This window comes from Pholcus phalangioides, unplaced genomic scaffold, assembly GCF_987345545.1.
Source record: "Pholcus phalangioides strain wild (caught in Gottingen) unplaced genomic scaffold, Ppha-v1.0 ptg000030l_1, whole genome shotgun sequence".
In the NCBI taxonomy this organism is placed as follows: Eukaryota; Metazoa; Arthropoda; class Arachnida; order Araneae; family Pholcidae; genus Pholcus; species Pholcus phalangioides.
Window position 1 is genome coordinate 1,203,673 of NW_028301620.1, and position 18,329 is coordinate 1,222,001.

At 40.5% G+C, this 18,329-nt stretch overlaps 1 protein-coding gene across 1 annotated transcript in view; it reads right to left on the reverse strand.

The window, feature by feature from the left end:
• LOC149067424 (lysosomal cholesterol signaling protein-like) overlaps positions 1 to 18,329 on the reverse strand; it is an 89,091-nt gene that overhangs the window by 49,687 nt on the left and 21,075 nt on the right. Inside the window, exons 2-4 of the mRNA XM_089252657.1 lie at positions 14,088 to 14,169; positions 5,614 to 5,726; positions 2,343 to 2,632 (exon numbers count right to left, since the gene is read on the reverse strand). Of these exons, the coding sequence (XP_089108783.1) occupies positions 2,343 to 2,632; positions 5,614 to 5,726; positions 14,088 to 14,162 (478 nt within the window). The 5' untranslated portion in view covers positions 14,163 to 14,169. The remainder of the gene's footprint in view (positions 1 to 2,342; positions 2,633 to 5,613; positions 5,727 to 14,087; positions 14,170 to 18,329) is intronic.

Below are 18,329 nucleotides of genomic sequence, written 5' to 3' on the forward strand. Positions count from 1 at the left end.
TTCTTCATCTTTTCGGAGCCGATGCTGATCCTGTGTCTGGCGATTCGATGCATGTCCTCGAGGCGCTCCTGGAGTCCCTGGACGTGTTCCTCCGGTGGAAGAGCAGCATCTATCGGTCGCCGGAACATCAGATAACCCGGCTGGCGAAGATCCTCTCTCATCAGCGATGACGAGTATCCGGTGCTCTCGTGGACGGTCCCCGGCAACGGTCGCAGGATGTTCGGGGCGATTCCTTTGCGGGCGCAGGGCGTCGCAATTCTTGCACCACTCGTGCACATCGGTCCTGGATTTGTCCCAACAGGATCGTTCGCGGACCTTCTGGAGAGTCTTAATCACGCCGAAATGTCCACCGGTCGGGCTTTCGTGTAATTCTTTCAGCGTATGTTTCACACGGCTCCTTGGGAGGACGAGTTGCCACCGGAACGTCTTTCCATCCTCCGACTCCCATCTGCGGTACAGCACGCCATCTCTCATCTCCAGAGAGTCCCATAACGCCCAGTATCTCTTGGTCGTCGGACTGGAAGAGGCGACGTCTTGCCATGCTGGTTTACTACCAGTGGATTCTTTCAAGTCCATTATCGGCCGTATGTCGGGATCTTCTAGTTGGGCCTTCCTGGTGTTCTCGTCGCTCCAAGGACGACGTTATCCGTCGTCCTTGATGTTATGAGAGATGTTATCCGTCTCACCCGTCACCTGAAGGGCTCACCGGTCCGCACTTCTCTTCTGACTTCATGCAACGACCACGGTTTTGTGTACCCGGTCCTCTCGTCAGGGCGTCGGCATTTCCATGCGCTTTTTCTTTACGAGGCTGGATCGTCCTCTTCATGCCATGTGACCCTCGTGAGAGCACAGTTCCGGTCCTGCCATTGGTCTTCTCTGCCTCGTCGATGCACTCTTTATCCGCCTCTGGACTGTCCATCACTTTCATTGGAGGTACTTCGTTACGATCACATCCGAACAGGGCGATACGTTCCCTCGGCGTGTGCAACTGGTCATTCCTCATGTCCAAGGAAAATCCGTGTTTCTTCAAGAAGTTCACTCCGATGATGCACGGATCCCTTATGCCTGCCACGAAGACGGTGTGTTGGTAGGTGACCGTGGTGAACTTCAGTGAGACTTTCAATTTTCCGCGCGCAGTTATTTTCTCTCCCGTGACTGTCTGTAGCGTCAACGATGGTGGTACGTAGAGAAGTCGTTGCTGGAATTTCCTAGCCAGGTCCGTCTTGACGATGCTCGCGTTGGCTCCGGTGTCGATGACCATCCTACACGGCAGTCCATCGATCTCGCCTCTCACGTGGACCCCGTGGTCTCCTCCGTGCATCTGTGAGACGTGGTACACTCGGCATGGCGCATCTTCCGTACCGGTAGCTGAGACTGAGCATACGCTCGGCAGGTGGCCTTTTTCGTGGCTTTTCCAGGTTCCCAACGACTTGTCTTTCTCATTTTTCTCGGTCCCACGATCGTTCTTGGCACTCTTCAGATCTTTCAGCTCGCTGACGGCAGCAATGGAGGTGTTGACATCTTCTTTCACGGCTGCGCTCGTGGTCTCTATCTTGTTGATCACGACAGCGAATGATTTCTTTATCTCTTCGACGATATCCAACTCCATCTGGCCCACAAACTTTATCAACTGGTTCAGCTGTTCTCGCACCTCGTCCATGTCCATCATTCTTGTCTTCATGCAAGTCTTGAATTACCCCACTCCTGACACCAAATTGTTCCGGATAATTTTCCACAAGACTTCGAGATTGCAAAACAAGAAGCGGTTCGACGGACAAACACAGATTTATTTACAGAACAGCAATTTATGGGCTAATCAGAGAGCTAACAACTTTCTCTCAACGTTCAAACACATCTGACTGAAACTCCTTGTGCCTGTCTGAGCCTGTCTAGCCTCTCTCAGTCTGCCATCTTGTGAGCGCCACGGTATTTATAACCCGGATAGAAACTTCGACAAAAAGAACAATCCACAAAATTCTATTTCACAGTTTCCTAGTCGGCGGCGCTACCGTATGGAGGGGCGGGACTTTCTAGATTTTTCTCTACACGCCCTCCCAGTTCTCCGCTAATCGCATGTCTCTCCGTTTAGACCGAAACCGGTATCATCGATATTTCTATCTAACAAATCGCGCCATCTATCGTCGAAAGTTCGTAACAATATGAAATTTGTTCAGTATTGTATTTATAAGACAGAGACTCGCTAAGACGGGATTTCTGTAAATTCATCCCCCAGCGGTGACATGACGGGGGGGGGGTTCAAATTTTATATGGGGAACGCTCACGTTTATGAAATCATGCGTGCGTCTGATTCCTGTGAAGTCGAAGGGAAAAGGGCTACTCACCGATAGGATACGCCAGCCCAAAGTCATTTCCTTGCGTACAGAAGATGGCGTAGATGCCGGCGTAGGAGAGGTTGAAAGGCTTGTGGATAGACGCGGTGACAAACGCGACCAGCACGAAGACGACGATCTTTGCCAACAGGACTGCCAGCACGAAGTTCCAGTTGACGTTGGAGAAATTGATGGTGACGAGGTTGAGGAAAATCAACGGTGGGAGCGAGAAGTAAGTCGTGAAGTCGTTCAGGCCCTTGATGTCCGACGCAGAGATCAGGTTGCATCGTCCGGCCAGGAATCTTATCCATAAAACAAGAAATAAAGTCTTGTTATAGCAAATACCAATCGTTCGACACGAAATCATTAAGATAATCTATGTGAACGCAAAAAAAAGTGAAATGATTAAAAAAATACTGAGTATCAGTGTTTCTCAAAGCGTGCTTTGCAGCTTCTAGGGGCGTCGTGGTAAGCTGGAAATATTGATTTGTGTGCCAATTTATGCTTTAAAATCGTTATTTGTAAGTGAAAATATCTACTAAACTGTTCTGGGAAGCTGCAGGCAAACCATGAATTAAGCAAGGGAGCCACGAGTGACAAAAGTTTGAAAACCACTGACGTAGACCGTTGTTCCAATTATAGAACCCACACTGGCATGTTTGTAAAGCGGATAGTATCGACATCTGTTGGTTTTTGCAGGAACTTACTTGAGAAACGTGTAACGGACGCTACGTAGAACGTTGAGTCAAAAACCCGATTTCACAAAAAATGTTATATAAACCGTTTTTCAGCCGAACCCTTCACTTGTTTTCGTAGCATCGTGTCCGGAAGGTTTCCCTACTAACTGTGTTTCAACGGATTCTAATCTAGTATAACATATGGAAGTAATATATTTGGTGTCGCTTGCCTGAGCGTTCAACAAACTGATTACATGGCTTGGTGAGAATCATCTTGAGGTGGAGGTCGAGAAGATTAAGTTTCTCTTTGGCCCCATCCTAAGAAAAATAAACCGCGCATAATAATCGACAATACCCGAATTTGGCCTTCGAAGCAAATAAATTATCTAGGAGTACATATAGATAGCTGGCTCAACTTTATGCCACACTTGGTGAAGCAGATTTACAAAGTTCGTGAAAGTTGCTGCGAAGAGTGGCCAGACCAAGGTGTGGCCTCCAACAGAATTTCCGGAATATGCTTTACAAGTCTGTGGTGCAGCAGCAATTAACCTATGGATGCGCTTCTTGGTTCTTGGTATCGGGATCCTACGCAGAGGCAAAGAAGAGCTCTAGATATAGCTCAGAGACCATTCCTACTTTATGTTTCAGGGGCATACGTTACCACGGCCAATGCCATCTTATATGTAGCAACTGGGAATCCACCTCTCAGTAGCTTTCTTGATTACGAGGTACGCAAATCGCGACTGCTTCGCCCCAACGAGGATATTGCGGTGGACGCTAGACGACTGCGTGTAGTCGACTTCGAAAAGACGCTCAAGACCTGGCCACAGCACCCAAGTATGGACATAGCGATAAACCAGGTAATGCTATCCAATAGTAATTCTGCGATAGCGTCCGATACAAGACTGGTTTTTACGGATGGCTCGAAGACTCCCGAAGGAACCGGAAGTGCATTTGTGGTGTTGCGGTAGGATGATTCTCATGAAGTAACTTGGAAGACAAGGCTTGCAACTGAGAGCAGTGTTCCAGGCTGAGGTATATGCAATTTTACATGCAGTTTAATGGGCGCAATCGGAACAGCATCCAGTGCTCATATTGTCAGACAGTGCATCAAGTCTGTGGGCAATAAAAAATCCATGTTCGCTGTATTACAATGTCAGAGAGATTCGCCGCATCCTCTGTAGAAATCCAAGAATACGGCTTTCTTGGGTGAAGGCGCACTCTGGAGAAGCTGGCAACGAGCAAGCTGACCAACTTGCTAAGGAAGCCACTCATCTTCAAACTACAGATGGACATTCATGGCCAAGGAGCTTTGGCCAACGCTTATTGCGCGAGGATCTGTTAAAGACGTGGCAATGTAGTTGGAATTCTAATGCGGCTAAAGACGCCTATAAAGTCCAACGACGGGTCCGTTGGCAACATCATGTTTGGCCTAGAGAAAAGATAATAGTGGTTACAGAGCACGGCCCATTTCCGGTCTATTTCGAACGGTTTAAGCGCTCAACTCACTCTGCTTGTAATTGTGGAGCTACTGGATCCCTATGGCATTATACAACTCAGTGTCCAAAGACGGCGCAGTTCCACTTTGGTAAGATGCCAGAGCCTAATACCACAGCCTGGAAGATAAGAACCATTCGTTGTCCTACGAACTTCTGCCGCCTGATAGGTCTTGTCAGATTTCTGGAGCAGAACTTTCATGAAATGTACGACAAACCCAGAAACCCAGAGGGGCACTCGAACCGAGAAGGGGCACCGACCCTGCGTATGTACCATCTTGCGTGCTGCAGTCAGGTGAGGGAGTACGACTTGCGGCCAAGACGGAGAGGAGTTGCTGACGGCATATACCCGTCCTCGCGAGAGTGCAGCAATCAGGCGAGGCCGTACAACTTGCGGCCTAGACGACGGCGGACCTATGACTACTGAAGACCGATGCCGACAATCGAACTGATGTTGAAGCTTGACGAAACATGGATGACTATGATTAGCTGATCCACTGCGATTCGAAATTTTATATTCATTATTGACAATCATTGGATTTAGATTATTGACAATCATTCGATTAACTGACGATTACTAGATTCTTTATGAGAATGCCATCATCGTATAATCTTGTTTATGATTTTGATTGCCTATCGGCGTTTGTTGTTTCGATTTTAATTATCTGTTTTATGATTTAAGATTGACGATCGTTTTTATATACATTTTATTTTTGTTGCCATCGTTGGAGGCAACAATGTTTTGTTGTTTACAATAAAACTTTCCAGACACACCCATCCTTCGGGAACGTTTCGATATCTCTCTGAAATGGGAAGTGGGGTGTGTCCGGTCTTCAAAGGTCAAAGGCTTGCCTGTGCAGCTATTGTTGCAGAATATACCTTGGTATGTTGCCAAGAAATTTGTATATGATTCATCAGTTTGACTCGTGGAAGGATTTTGTCCCTTTGGGTTTTTATGATGAAAGTTTTTATGATTTGTTTTTTTTGTTGTTCACCTTTGTCTATTGTGCTGTTTTTCCAAAATAAACAGAAAGCAATTATTGGTGTTTCATTTTTCAAGAAAAGAATCGAATTTAATTAATCGGAAGAAGAGGATGGGCCGTCACTTACCCGCAAAAAACGATTGCGAAGCACTCAAACAATGTCGGAAGAAGACGGTCGAAGTTCACGTCACTGCGTTCATTGGTGATGTCGCTACTAAAATTGGCATCGCTCGGAGCAATCTAAAAATACACAAATAAGACAACACTATAAATTCAATTAATGGCTTATGCACCACTGATGCGGCCCGCCACCCTATAGCTGAGCATTATGTTGGCCCGCGAACAGAAAGAAGTTGGCCACCCCTGCTATAAACCGTTATGCAAGGAAGTTATAACTGATATCTGAATGAACAAGGAAAAAACACTTCTTTTTTTTTTGGTGATCTGCAATTAAATTGATTCAAAGTGTTCTTTTAAGCGGCAAACACACAAACAGCGCAGCTGCAGCGATAATACACCTGTCGTCATTGTCGTCGTGATTGCGGACTGAACAAGTCGCAATTTTTTTTCCTCCCACGAAAGTACAAGCCGATTTCAATTGATACGAAAATTCCTCGGATCCCATAGTCAGAGAGTTCAGGCGGAATGCCGGGCTTTCTAGTTAAAAGCGTGCAAGCCGCAACGATTGCAGTGAAAGGACGAGGCGCGGAACGAAGGAAGCCGTCGCCGGGGAAAGCTCCATATTGATGTCTGGTACGAGAGATAGTGACCGTGTGACATCGAAAGAGTAGACTGGCCACAAGCTTAGAAAAGGTAAGTGTAATAGCTATTTAGAGCGCCCGACGATTATCTCTATTTTGGCGGAAAATAATTTAAAATGGAAAGGGATTTTGTATGCGCACTCGGTCATTCGCCGTCGGTAAATGTTAAGGCCGTATGGTCAAAATTGATTTCCGTTGCTAGATACGCAAACCAGAACGCAGGTAACTTCCACGAAATTATTTTCGAGTGTTTTCAAACATTAGTAGTTGACTTAAATAGGCAATATGAAGAGCGAGCATTTAGAAGCAGCAGAAGCGACAAGCAATATCCTAGCACAAAGTCAATTGGAAGCCTATTGGAAGTTCTACATGCAGTGATCCAGTAAGGATCAGAAGGTTGATTGATTTGTATTATAAGTGTAATGAATCTAAGAGTAGCAAAGGTATGTTAAAAAAACAAATGGACCTTGTAAACAAAGTAGTGACATTTTTTTAGAAATGAGTGTAGTCACAAAACTTCAGGTAAGAAAGATAGAAAAAAATCCAAGGTGGTTAAGGATGATAATATAATTTCAGAGGTACAATTCTCAAGCTCAGAGTCAGTCTCTGAGGGAGAAACAGATAAGTCTAAAGGTGTATTTAGCCCAAAGGGCTTCTCATATACTATGGTACAAAGAAATAACAGTGAAAAAATTAAAGAGTGTCTCATAGAAGAAAAAAATCAGAGTTTAACTGATATTCAGTGTAATCGAAATGAGGAAAGTGTCACAATTATTGAAAAAAGGGAAAAAATAGTGGAAAACACACACACCTTGGGAAACTACACGGCTTTAACCAGCAAAACAGGGACGGAGTCAACAGAAGTGAACGAGATTGCAGATACAACTGGGGTGGAGCAAAATGAAGAGAAAACAGTAGTGCTTACATATGACTCTGTACTTGGGGCACATAATTTCGAATAAAATAGCAATGAAGTCGGAAAAAACCATAGCAGTAATGATTTTCAAGAAAATGACAGTCAGAAGGTAAATAGATCAAGGGGTAGTGCCAAATTTGGATTTTCTTTCAAACAATTGGATGAGGCAGAATCCTCAAGCAGTGAAAGTGATCAAAATACTGAAGGAGAAGAAGAACAAAATGGGTTCCAGAATATGCAAAAGAGAGGAACAAAAAAAGCTGACAGGAGAAAATACAAACCTCCAGACATATATCTGACACAATTGGAAAACTGGATCACATTAAGAAATAAGCTTAATGAAATATGTGAAAAAGGCTTTAAAAAGGAATTCAAATTAAAGGGGACTGGGTGCTGCAGGTGGCGAGTATCAAAGACTGGGCGAGAGTAAAGCAGTTTCTAAATACAAATGGATATGAGTTTCACGGCTTCAAATTGAAGGAAAAAGAGTCAATCAAAATAGTGATAAAGAATATACGTGGTTCATATACCACAAAAATAATCCAAGAGAACTTGGAATCTCTGGGTTTTGAAATTGACTCAATAAATAGATTGGTTAGTTTTAGGAGCAAAAAGGAACTACCAATGGTCGTCATTGAGACGCCAAAAAACAGTGAGAAAATTTTCAGACTTGATAGTCTTCTGAACATGGCAGTTCGAGTGGAGACATTTAAAAGGAATGATGGACCAGTGCAATGTTATCGCTGTCAGCGGTTTTACCACAGCCAAGCCAGCTGTAATAATGCAGCTAGATGCATGAACTGTGGTCAAGGTCACATGACCCGTGAATGCTCCAAGATAAAAGAAGATGGGCCGGGATCGTGTGCAAATTGCCTAGGGGATCATATCAGTGCTTGGTCAGGATGCAAAATGAATCCAAGAAATAGAGGACAGGGGATATATGATCAGCGGGAAAACAGCAATACAACAAGAGATTGGAGGAGACCCACAAATAATGTAACAAGAATCCCAGTAAGAACTAATCAAGCTCCAGGATGGATGGGTTCAAAAACAAGCAATACCTAGCACAAAGTCAATTTAAACAAGGGAAAAGAATCGAAAAGATGTAACAAACACAAAAAACGACAAACGACCAGGTATGGAAAAACCCTAACTGGCAAAAGAAAAAGAATATCTTGACAAGACAGGGAAAAAAGCAAGAGAATACAGTGAATGTTGAAAAAAGAATTGTCAGTAGAACAGATTTCTGGGAACGCAGGAAAGAAAGACAAAATGCTGATAGACTATCAGCAAGGGATACAGAATTATCAGAAGAAAGGGCAGTAGATGAAAGGAGAGAGAGACGAGCATGGGAGGAAGAAAGAAATGATGAAGGAGAAAATACAAACAGTTTGAACTTTATCATAGAAAAAATATCCAAAGTAGCCACGAAATATGTATGGACATTTTTGGCTAAGATTTTTGGCTAAAAAGAAATACTTGCTGAAGCATTTAAGCAAATTACAGAAGTACTTTTACAATGAATAACGAAAGCAGACCTATAGAGGTTATACACTGGAACGTGGACAGACTAATAAATAAAATAGCAGAATCAAAAGACAGATAGGAAAACGGATATTTGTTGCATTAGCGAAACGCACCTAAAACCAGGATGGCAGGCAAATATCCCAAACTATAATTGTGTGAGAAAAGACAGAGTAGATGGAAGGAAAGGAGGTGTGGCGATATATATCAAAACAATTTTAATTATGGAAAAGTAAACACAACAGTCTCTTCAACCACAGAGATAATAACAGCGGACATTAAGTACAATACAACGGATAAAGAACTGATAAGATTTACAGCCATTTACAAACCACCAGGTAATCCCATAGATCTTGGTCTCCTAAAGGAAATTATGGACTGTAACCACACAAGTATTATAATGGGTGATCTTAATTGTAAAGATATTTCTTTTGGCTGCAAAATATACAATCGACAAGGAAAAATACTCAAAAGATTCTGTGAGGCAGAAAGGATAAGAGTGCATACAACAGAAGAACCAACTTTTTTTCCAAGAATTATTACAAATCAACCAGATATACTGGACATCATGTTATCCAAAAGACTCAATATCTATGTGGAACCTAAAGTGCTAAACGAACTGGATTCGGACCATCTGCCAGTTGAAATAATTATGGACTTTTCAATATTGCACAAAATGGTAATAAATAAAATTACGAATTGGAAGAAATTTCAAGAGAAATTACAACAGGCTCCAATTCTCATACCAAATCAAGATACAAAAGAAGAAGCTGAGGATATGACAGAAAATAACAAAACAAATTTTAGATTCTGTGAGATATGCTACAAAAGAAAAAATTGCTCATCCAAATCCCTTTGGACTTCCAATGCGGATAAAAGATAAAATAAGGGAAAAAAACAGATTACGTAAAATGGGGCAAAGGACTTGGAATTTGGAATTTAAAAGACAATACAACAGAAAGGCTAAACAAGTCCAAAAAGACATTGATGAGCATACAAATAACCGATTTTCACAATGGCTTGAAGAAGCATCTCCACAAGACGGTACATTATGCCAAGTTTATCACAAAATGAAAAATAAAAGAGATAAACTGCCACCCATCAAAAACTCAGAAGGTGTTCTAATGTATAACAATGCAGAGAAAGCTAAAGAATTTGTCAAGATTTACGAAAAACAATTTTCTCCAAATAGAACTATGAATCAAAATTTTGTCCAAAATATTGAATCAGAGATCCATGATTTTCTGGAAAATGAAATTCCAATAGACACTACAGCATTCAGACCTGTTACAATAGAAGAGATAGAAGAAAATATGGCCAGTATCAAACCAAGGAAGTCACATGGATATGATGGCATCACATCAAACGCCATAAAATTACTGACTCCAAATGCCATTGTATCAATAGCAAATGTCTTTAATCTAATCATGGGAATAGCATACTTTCCAAGCATAATACGCAAAACAGGGAAACCCAAAGAAGAAGCTAGCTCATACAGACCTATAGCCTTGTTACCACATTTATCCAAGTTGTTGGAAAAATCGATTACAGCAAGAATTGTGGAAACTACAAACAGACTCAAACTAGGTCGTATAGAACAATTTGGATTCAAGACCATGCATGAAACATGCCACCAACTACTTAGGGTAATAGAACATGTTCAAAGTGCAAGAATAAAAATAGAATATACAGTAGCAGTGGCACTGGATTATAGCAAGGCTTTTGATTGCATATGGCAAGCAGGCCTACTTCACAAAATGCTAACCAGAGGGTACCCACCAGTTACTATCAAGTTTTTATTCTCATATTTTTCAAATAGAATTTTTCAAGTACAAATTGGAGAAGAAAAATCAAGAGCGGGAAAGATAACAGCAGAAATTAACCAGGGGTCCAATTTGGGACCATACATTCACAACATATTCATGGATGATTTCCCAAATATGGTCCATGGACTCCTGGGTGTGTATGCTGATGATGTAATCCTGATGACATCTGACAATGATCCTCAAAAGGCACTAAAAATGGTACAAGATGAAATATATAAAATAGAACAATGGAACTATTTCAACAAAGCAAAGCTAAACCCAGAAAAGTGTGAAATGGTATGGTTTTCTTCTAGAATTCTACCCACAAACACTTTTGTTAACATCATGGGACATATGATATACCCTTCTGAAGGTATAAAATATCTCGGAGTGTACATGGATAACAAATTAAATTTCAAAAGACATGTTGCAAACAGAATTAAACATGTCACGATAAACATTGATCAAATTCTGAGATTCTGCAATCCCAGAACAAAGTTGAGCATAAAAAACAAAATACTAATGTATACACAGGTAATTGGACCATCCTTATTGTATGCTGCTCCGGCGTGGGCTTATGCCTCAAAAGGAAATATTTATACACTACAGGTTTTTCAGAATAAAGTTCTGAGAAGGTTCACAGGAGCGCCAAGGTATTTTAAGGTGACAGACCTACATAACGAATTGAATGTGGAATCTATATACAAGTATGTGAAAAGAACAGCAGAGAACTTTTTCAATAGGTTGGAAAATTCAAATGTTGAACATTTCCAAGAATTAGTTGCATACAATCATGAAGAAAGAATGAGACATCTAAGACCGAAAAATGTGCTAACGATTCAGTACAGAAGTGAGTTTGAGTTTAAAAAAAAAAAAAGAGGAGCCGCTGTGGTGGTAGAGTGGTTATAGTGCCGGACTCGTGATGCGAGGATCCGGGTTCGAACCCCACAGTGGTGGTCGGCTGAAGTTGGTTTTCTGTGGTTCCCAACTTCAAGGCGCAAATGCGAGCCGATCTCCCCGTTAAAAAGTCTCGCCACAGAGAGCAACAGTCCTACAACGGTAAATCATTCAACCATAACACTTCACTCATAGTTAGAAAAACTGGGGGCAGATGACAGCACTACACATAACAAGCATTACACAGAAACAAACTTTACGACAGGTTGCACTACACGTACACGCACATTCCCGCAGGTACCGATTCGTTGGGGTTCGTTGGGGGGTTCCGCGGGGGGGGGTGCATGTGTGGTGTAGCAGTAGTAGGTAGGGCCTCCAAAAAATGGCTCGGGGATCCATGATGTTCTTAAGTCAGCCACCTCGTTGGGCAATTTGCCTGTTGTGGCGTTGTATTTGTATTTGTATAAAAATATATATACATGGAGACACCGTTAGGAAAAAACTCAGCAAATAGGTAGAAATGAGTAAGTAGTGATAGGATTTTAAGGCTTTCTAGACAATAGCAAAAAATAAGTAAGAATATATAACCAGTGTCATTAACCATATTCATTTTGTAAATAGTTTGTATTGCCAATTAAAAGACAACTTATTGGTAAAGAGTTTAATAGATCTAATTCTAGGTAAGAGTTAGATTAATTACATTATGCATAATCAAATGGAAGAGTAAAGATGTTATATAACTGCATTTAGCCGCATAATCAATGTTAGTATTTTTTGAGAATATTATAATTTGGTAAATTCGGATAAATTATCAGATGATTTGTATAATTTTCATGCAAGAATTCATGAGAGAAAAAAAAAGAAGGGTTTGAATTTAAAATGTAAAATGAAAAGACAAAAATATCAGAACTATCATGATATTGAAGAGAGGGATGAAGAAAAGTGCAAAACCAATGATATAAGAAGGGAAATCTGATGGAAAATCCAAAAGATTTCAAAAAAATAGATGATACGGCGAGTTTGCCAAACATGGATCCTGCGTGCGATGACAGAGTGCGTAAGAAAATAGTGTTATTATGACTAAATAAGCTTCTTCTGAGGAACTGCAAAACTGCAGTATTTTAATTCTTAAAAAAAAAAAATTTTATATCCCAAAGCCCTCTAATCGACCACGCCAATAGTGGTCGCAATGATGAAGGAGATGTAGACCATTTATTAAAAAATGAGTCTGGCGCTCTATTTAACTGTTTCACGGTCACGGTCACGCCTGTCGTCGCAACCAAATCACGAGCGATCCGACTCCGATCAAATCAACTGCAAGAAGAAAACCTCGCCAATGAGAATTAATATTCGTTTGGTTTCTCACCAAAGATTCTTCCTTCAATTAATTTATTATCTCTGGAGACACAAGTACTCGTTTATGACGGATGCATCCTTAGTAATTGATTTGTTGATCCTTAATTATCAAAATATGCCATTAATGTACTTGATATACGAACGTTGGAGAAATGGCAGTAGGAATGACTGTTGTGCTAAGGCCACATTTCGAAATCCCCTTCTCCAACGATGACATTTATTTTTTTTATTTATTCAATATTGCTTGACCGAGGCCTATACAAGGGAATGCGGTGGTGAAGTTTGACAGAGACGATTGATGTTACGAAGGAAATCGGAAACTGTTGTACAATCAATAATGTTTGACGGGAGGTTGTTCCAGTTGGTTATTGTTCGAGGAAAGAAACTAAATTTGGAACAATCTGTGGATGCAAAGATGGGTTTTAATGTTTTGTGAGTGGTTAATTCTTTTTGAAAAGCAGAGACAATGTTGAGGTTATTTTGAAGAGATGCTTTGTCACACGGATTCGTTGTGCACTGTTTAGTAGATGACGCAATCATCTGCAAAGACTCTAATATTACAATTGATGGAATTTTGGAGATCGTTAATATAAATCAAAAACAATAATGGCGAGAGGATCGAACCCTGGGGAGTGCCAGACTCAACTTGGTCGAAAGCCGTGTTGATTTGAGAACAAGAAGTTTATTTTGAATCAAGGTGTTGTGTGAGCGGATTTCGTTGGCAACTATGTGCTCAAAAAGCTTACAGCAAGTAGAGGTGATAGCGACGGGTCTGAAATTAAGGGGATTTGAAACCTGAGACCTGACATAATTTATGTACAAGGTGCTTCAAAACTGATGTAACAAACATTCAGGGGGGTCATTGTGGTTGAATACAGAGTTGCAGCTAGATACTTGGTCGGCAGAGGCAATCATGCATTTTGTAGACCTTTAATTAATGTAAACAGGGCCGTAGCCAGAAATCTCTTTCAGAGGGGGATAATTGCTGTTTTGGGGAAAACGACCAAAATTTATAGAACAATAGATTAAACCATGTTATAAAATAAAAATAGAGGATTTTCTAATATTTCGGGGGGTGTACTTCCTGTTCGCTCTCCCTGTGGCACTGATGGAAGACAAATCGTAAAACTCGGTACCCCTCCTCCCCATCCAGCACCCTGGTCATGATACCTACCTGCCCCTCCCATAGTTGCGGTCCTGGGTCGAATGCGAAGCATTGGGGCCTTAATCCCGAAAAAAAAAGTCACAATTAATGAACTTTTCAAAAACACTATGAGGGTGAAATGATTCACCGCTGACTTAAAAAAGTAATAAACATTTTCTTTTTTGGCCAACTACATACCTTACACCACTGCAACGATTCGACATTTGGAGCTAGTTGGTAAATGCTCCTCACTTGCGTAACCCCGGAAAACATCACATCACTGAAAAGGACAGAAAACATTTTAATAGAAAAAAAAATCTTTGATAAGATGTCCATCAATGATCAGAAAGACAAACATTTCAACGTGTAATTTTTGATGAAAAGTAGCTTCTGTGGATCGAAAGATTTTATCACCCGAACATGTCCATAACTGTTTCAGAAGTGGAATTCAAAATCGGAAAAGTTGGCATCAGGTGTCCAGCTGGTCCTTGTTATCGACTTGCTTTCGACATCGGTTCGCACCTTCGCTTCGTGTAGCACAGCGTTTCTCAACCTATGATCCGCGGACCAGAGGTGATTCGCGACGATGGTGTTAATAGTCCCCCGGCTTAGAGATTCAATAATTTAATTCTCACTGAATGAAAAATTATTCAACCGTTGCAATATTGATATTAGTAAAACCCCCCCCCCCCACGGGTTCAATTAAAAATATACCCTCATACTTACCTTCACACCTTCATACTTACGTCTATACCTCATCATCGAGTAAAATGGGAGAAAAGTAGATCGTAAATGCGGGATATCACTAAATTTCGCCATAAACCGCAATATATTGTCTCAAATGCAATTTTATAATTACTTCTAAAATCGCTTAAGAATGGGGGAAATAAAGGACTCCTACAAATCACTGTAAAAATTACGTATCTCACGAAGAAATATTCAAATGATCCGATGACCATATTTCAGTGAGAAAAATACGGTAAACCAGGATCTTAAATAAGGTAAAATACGGGAAAGAAACCAACTTTCATTAAGCAAAAAATGTCGCCAGAACTAGGCACCGATCACTAATTTTTATTAAAATTGCATGAACCCGACAAACACTTGAAATTAATATCTGTATTTTTTGCCATAATTATCATAAATATAATTTAAATACTATGTTATTTATGCGCTCTATATATTACTATATTTTATACAGGGCGATTCAGAAAAGATGAGAAAACCGTTAAGAGGTGACAGAGTACACACCAATACAAACAATTGTCATCAAAGAATGCATGATCTAACATGAAACGCAAACGCGTTTCGAAATGGCCGCTCCACAAATGTTAAAACAGAGCATTCCTGCTGAAATTTATCGGGACGCAAAAGAACACCATGCATGCAAATGTAACCTGGGGAAGAAAAAACCGTATGCAAATCTGCGTCACACTGAATAAAAGAGCATGGATGCCAGCCCTGTGAAATTATTCCAGCGTGCAACCGTTCTAAGTGCAACAGTTGTAACGTACGGGATAATGGCGCACTTTAGTAATACTGAAAAAGCAGACGTGCATTTCATTTACGGAGCTGCAAACGGAAGTACCACAGTGGCAGAACGAATGTACGTGAGCGTTTTCCTCAGAGCCGGTTGCCCAATAGGAAAACATTTGCGCGCTCGCTCGTTTCGCGCACCGCAGCTGTGTGAAACGGGGCTGACGTCCGCGCTTTTTATCCACTGTGACGCAGATTTGCGTACGGTTTCTTTTTCTTCCACAGGTTACATTTGCATGCATGGTGTTCTTTTTTCTCCCGATAAATTTCAGCAGGAATGCCTTTTTTTTATTGTTTATAAAAAAATATTTTATTATACCATATCATTTTTTTTTTCAAATCAAATCAAATTTATTGTTATATAACAGTACAAAAAAAAGAGAGGAAAATTTACCAAGGAGTCAATCAAAAAATAACCCATTCTGGTAAATGCTAGTAAAAATTAGTATGAAAAACAGAATAGTGTCAACTAAAAAAATCAAAATTATTCAAATTAAAATAAAAATTCATGGTATCAGAGGACTGTAATTTAAAAACAGTTCCACATGCTGCAACTAAAAATATAAATTATTGGATGTTGGAATAAAAGCATAAACGATAAAGATGCAGCATGTAATTCAATTAAACTATTACATTATTTAAGGATTATATATGAGCAAGAGAAAAACATAATACTCTATACCATCAAGTGAGAACATGTATTGCTTGACACATTTTTTAAAGGATGATAAATTAGTATTGTGAGTGATTTCTGGTGATAATGTATCGTAGAATTTTGGGATAAGGTAAGTAAAATGTTTCTTCAACGGTGTTTTATGAGGCAACGGAAGTGAATACATATTATTTAGTCTATTTGAAGATCGAGATGTATTTAAAGGCAAGGAGAATTGACCTTTGAATAGGAGGAGAATAGATCTATAGAAATATAATTGACGTAATGTAAGTATTCCAAGATGTTGATGAAGTTGTATTGATGGTGTGGTAAAATTATTTGTGATGATTCTAATTATTCTCTTATGGAGGCTGATTATGGGGTAAAGGGTTGAAAGGTAGTCAGAACTCCAGACAGTTAGACCATATAGTAGGAGTGAGTGAAACGAGGAGTAACAAAGAGTTAGTAAAAACGACTGATTCAAGTAGGGTTTGAGATAGTAAAATTTATAAATTGCTAGTCTTAATCTTTTTTTGTAAGTATTTGACATGACTATTCCATTTAAGATTGTGATCAATGTATACGCCAAGGTATTTAATTGTAGTAACTTGTTCGAGACATGAGCAATTACAATCAGAATTAATAGTACAATTGCGATTATGGAAAATTAAATTAGGGTGAAAGTGAATGTTAGATTCACCGTTTCACTTTTTACCAACTTATTTCCCATTAGACGTGTGTATATAGCCGGACAGTGCAATCACAATCCCTACTCTCTTAGTAACACAGGAAGCATTAGCACGCCGGTGATTGGTTACTGCGAGCAAAAAAAACTATCAAGACGTCACGAGAGGCGGAGTTTTGAGCGAAACTGAATTTCAAAGTTCACTGACGAAAAATGAAAGCATGTTTTATTGAATCATTAAATGAGAGCTGGGCCCAGCTATTCATTGTCTACTCGATTTATTGCATTATTGTGTACTCGATACACGTGAACCGCATTTGATTAAATCAGAAACAAAAGTGGAAACATTTTTTTAGTAAATCAATAAATGACAGCAAAGATGGAAAAAGATTTGATGGGTTTCAGACTGAATCAACACGCAACCTTCGGTACGTGAGTCACTACTCCAACGGTGGATGTTGGATTCTAGAACAATTTAATATATCTATTTTATTGTTAAACGTCGCCAGTAAACATTTCATTAGGAATGACGTAATGGTTTATCACTCATTTCGGTCAATCACGATGCGCTAAATTTCTACAATGTAGCTAGAAATATAGGGATTGTTTATAAGCAACCGGGCCCCTTCCAAATACAAATACAACGCCACAACAGGCAAAATGCCCAACGAGGTGGCTGAGAAAAAGATGCCCATAAAAATATGGATGTCATATACGCTCATGTCCATAAATTAAGGATAATTCAGAATCACACGGAAATCGAAATCTAAAGTAAAAATTTCACCTGTAGAATTATCACACACATCTGCAAGAATGATATGCAAATTTCAGGAAGCCACCAGATGATGCCGATAGTACGTCACAATGACGAGAGTGTAAGAGGGGGGTATATAAGGAATGGTGGCAAAGAAGTAAAATTGTTCACAAGAGTTCTGTAAGGCGCTCAGTGCCATAAGCGAATAGTTATGACACAGAGGACGCATGTGGATGATTTTTTACTGGTTAATTATCGGCCGCCAGGAATATGAGCGTACTCAGATGGAAACTTGGAATTGCCCAAAGTGTCATCTCTAGGCTTTGGCAACGACTCCAAGATAACGGAAATGTCAGTAGACGTTACAGTACAGGTCGCCCCCGAGTTACAACGCCGAATGAAGACCGGTATTTGGCAGTAACTGCCAAAAGAAGCAGACGGAGCGCAGCATCCGACCTGTCTCGTCAGCTATCTGCAGTCACGGGTATCACAGTTTCAAGGTAAACCGTGTACAGACGTTTGGGAGATATTGGTCTATATGCTCGCAGGCCTGTCAGATGTGTTCCGCTCACGGCAACTCACTGTCGGCAGCGATTAGCCTGGAGTAGAGAACATGCAATGTGGACATCGTCACAGTGGGCTTGTGTGATGTTTTCCGACGAGTCCAGGTTTAGCTTGCAGTCTGATTCACGTCGGACTTTCATATGTAGAACGCCAGGTACCCGTTACCACCAAGACAACATCATTGAACGACACCGTTACGGTGGTGCAGCATTGCTCGTTTGGGGTGGAATTATACTGGGTTCCAGAACA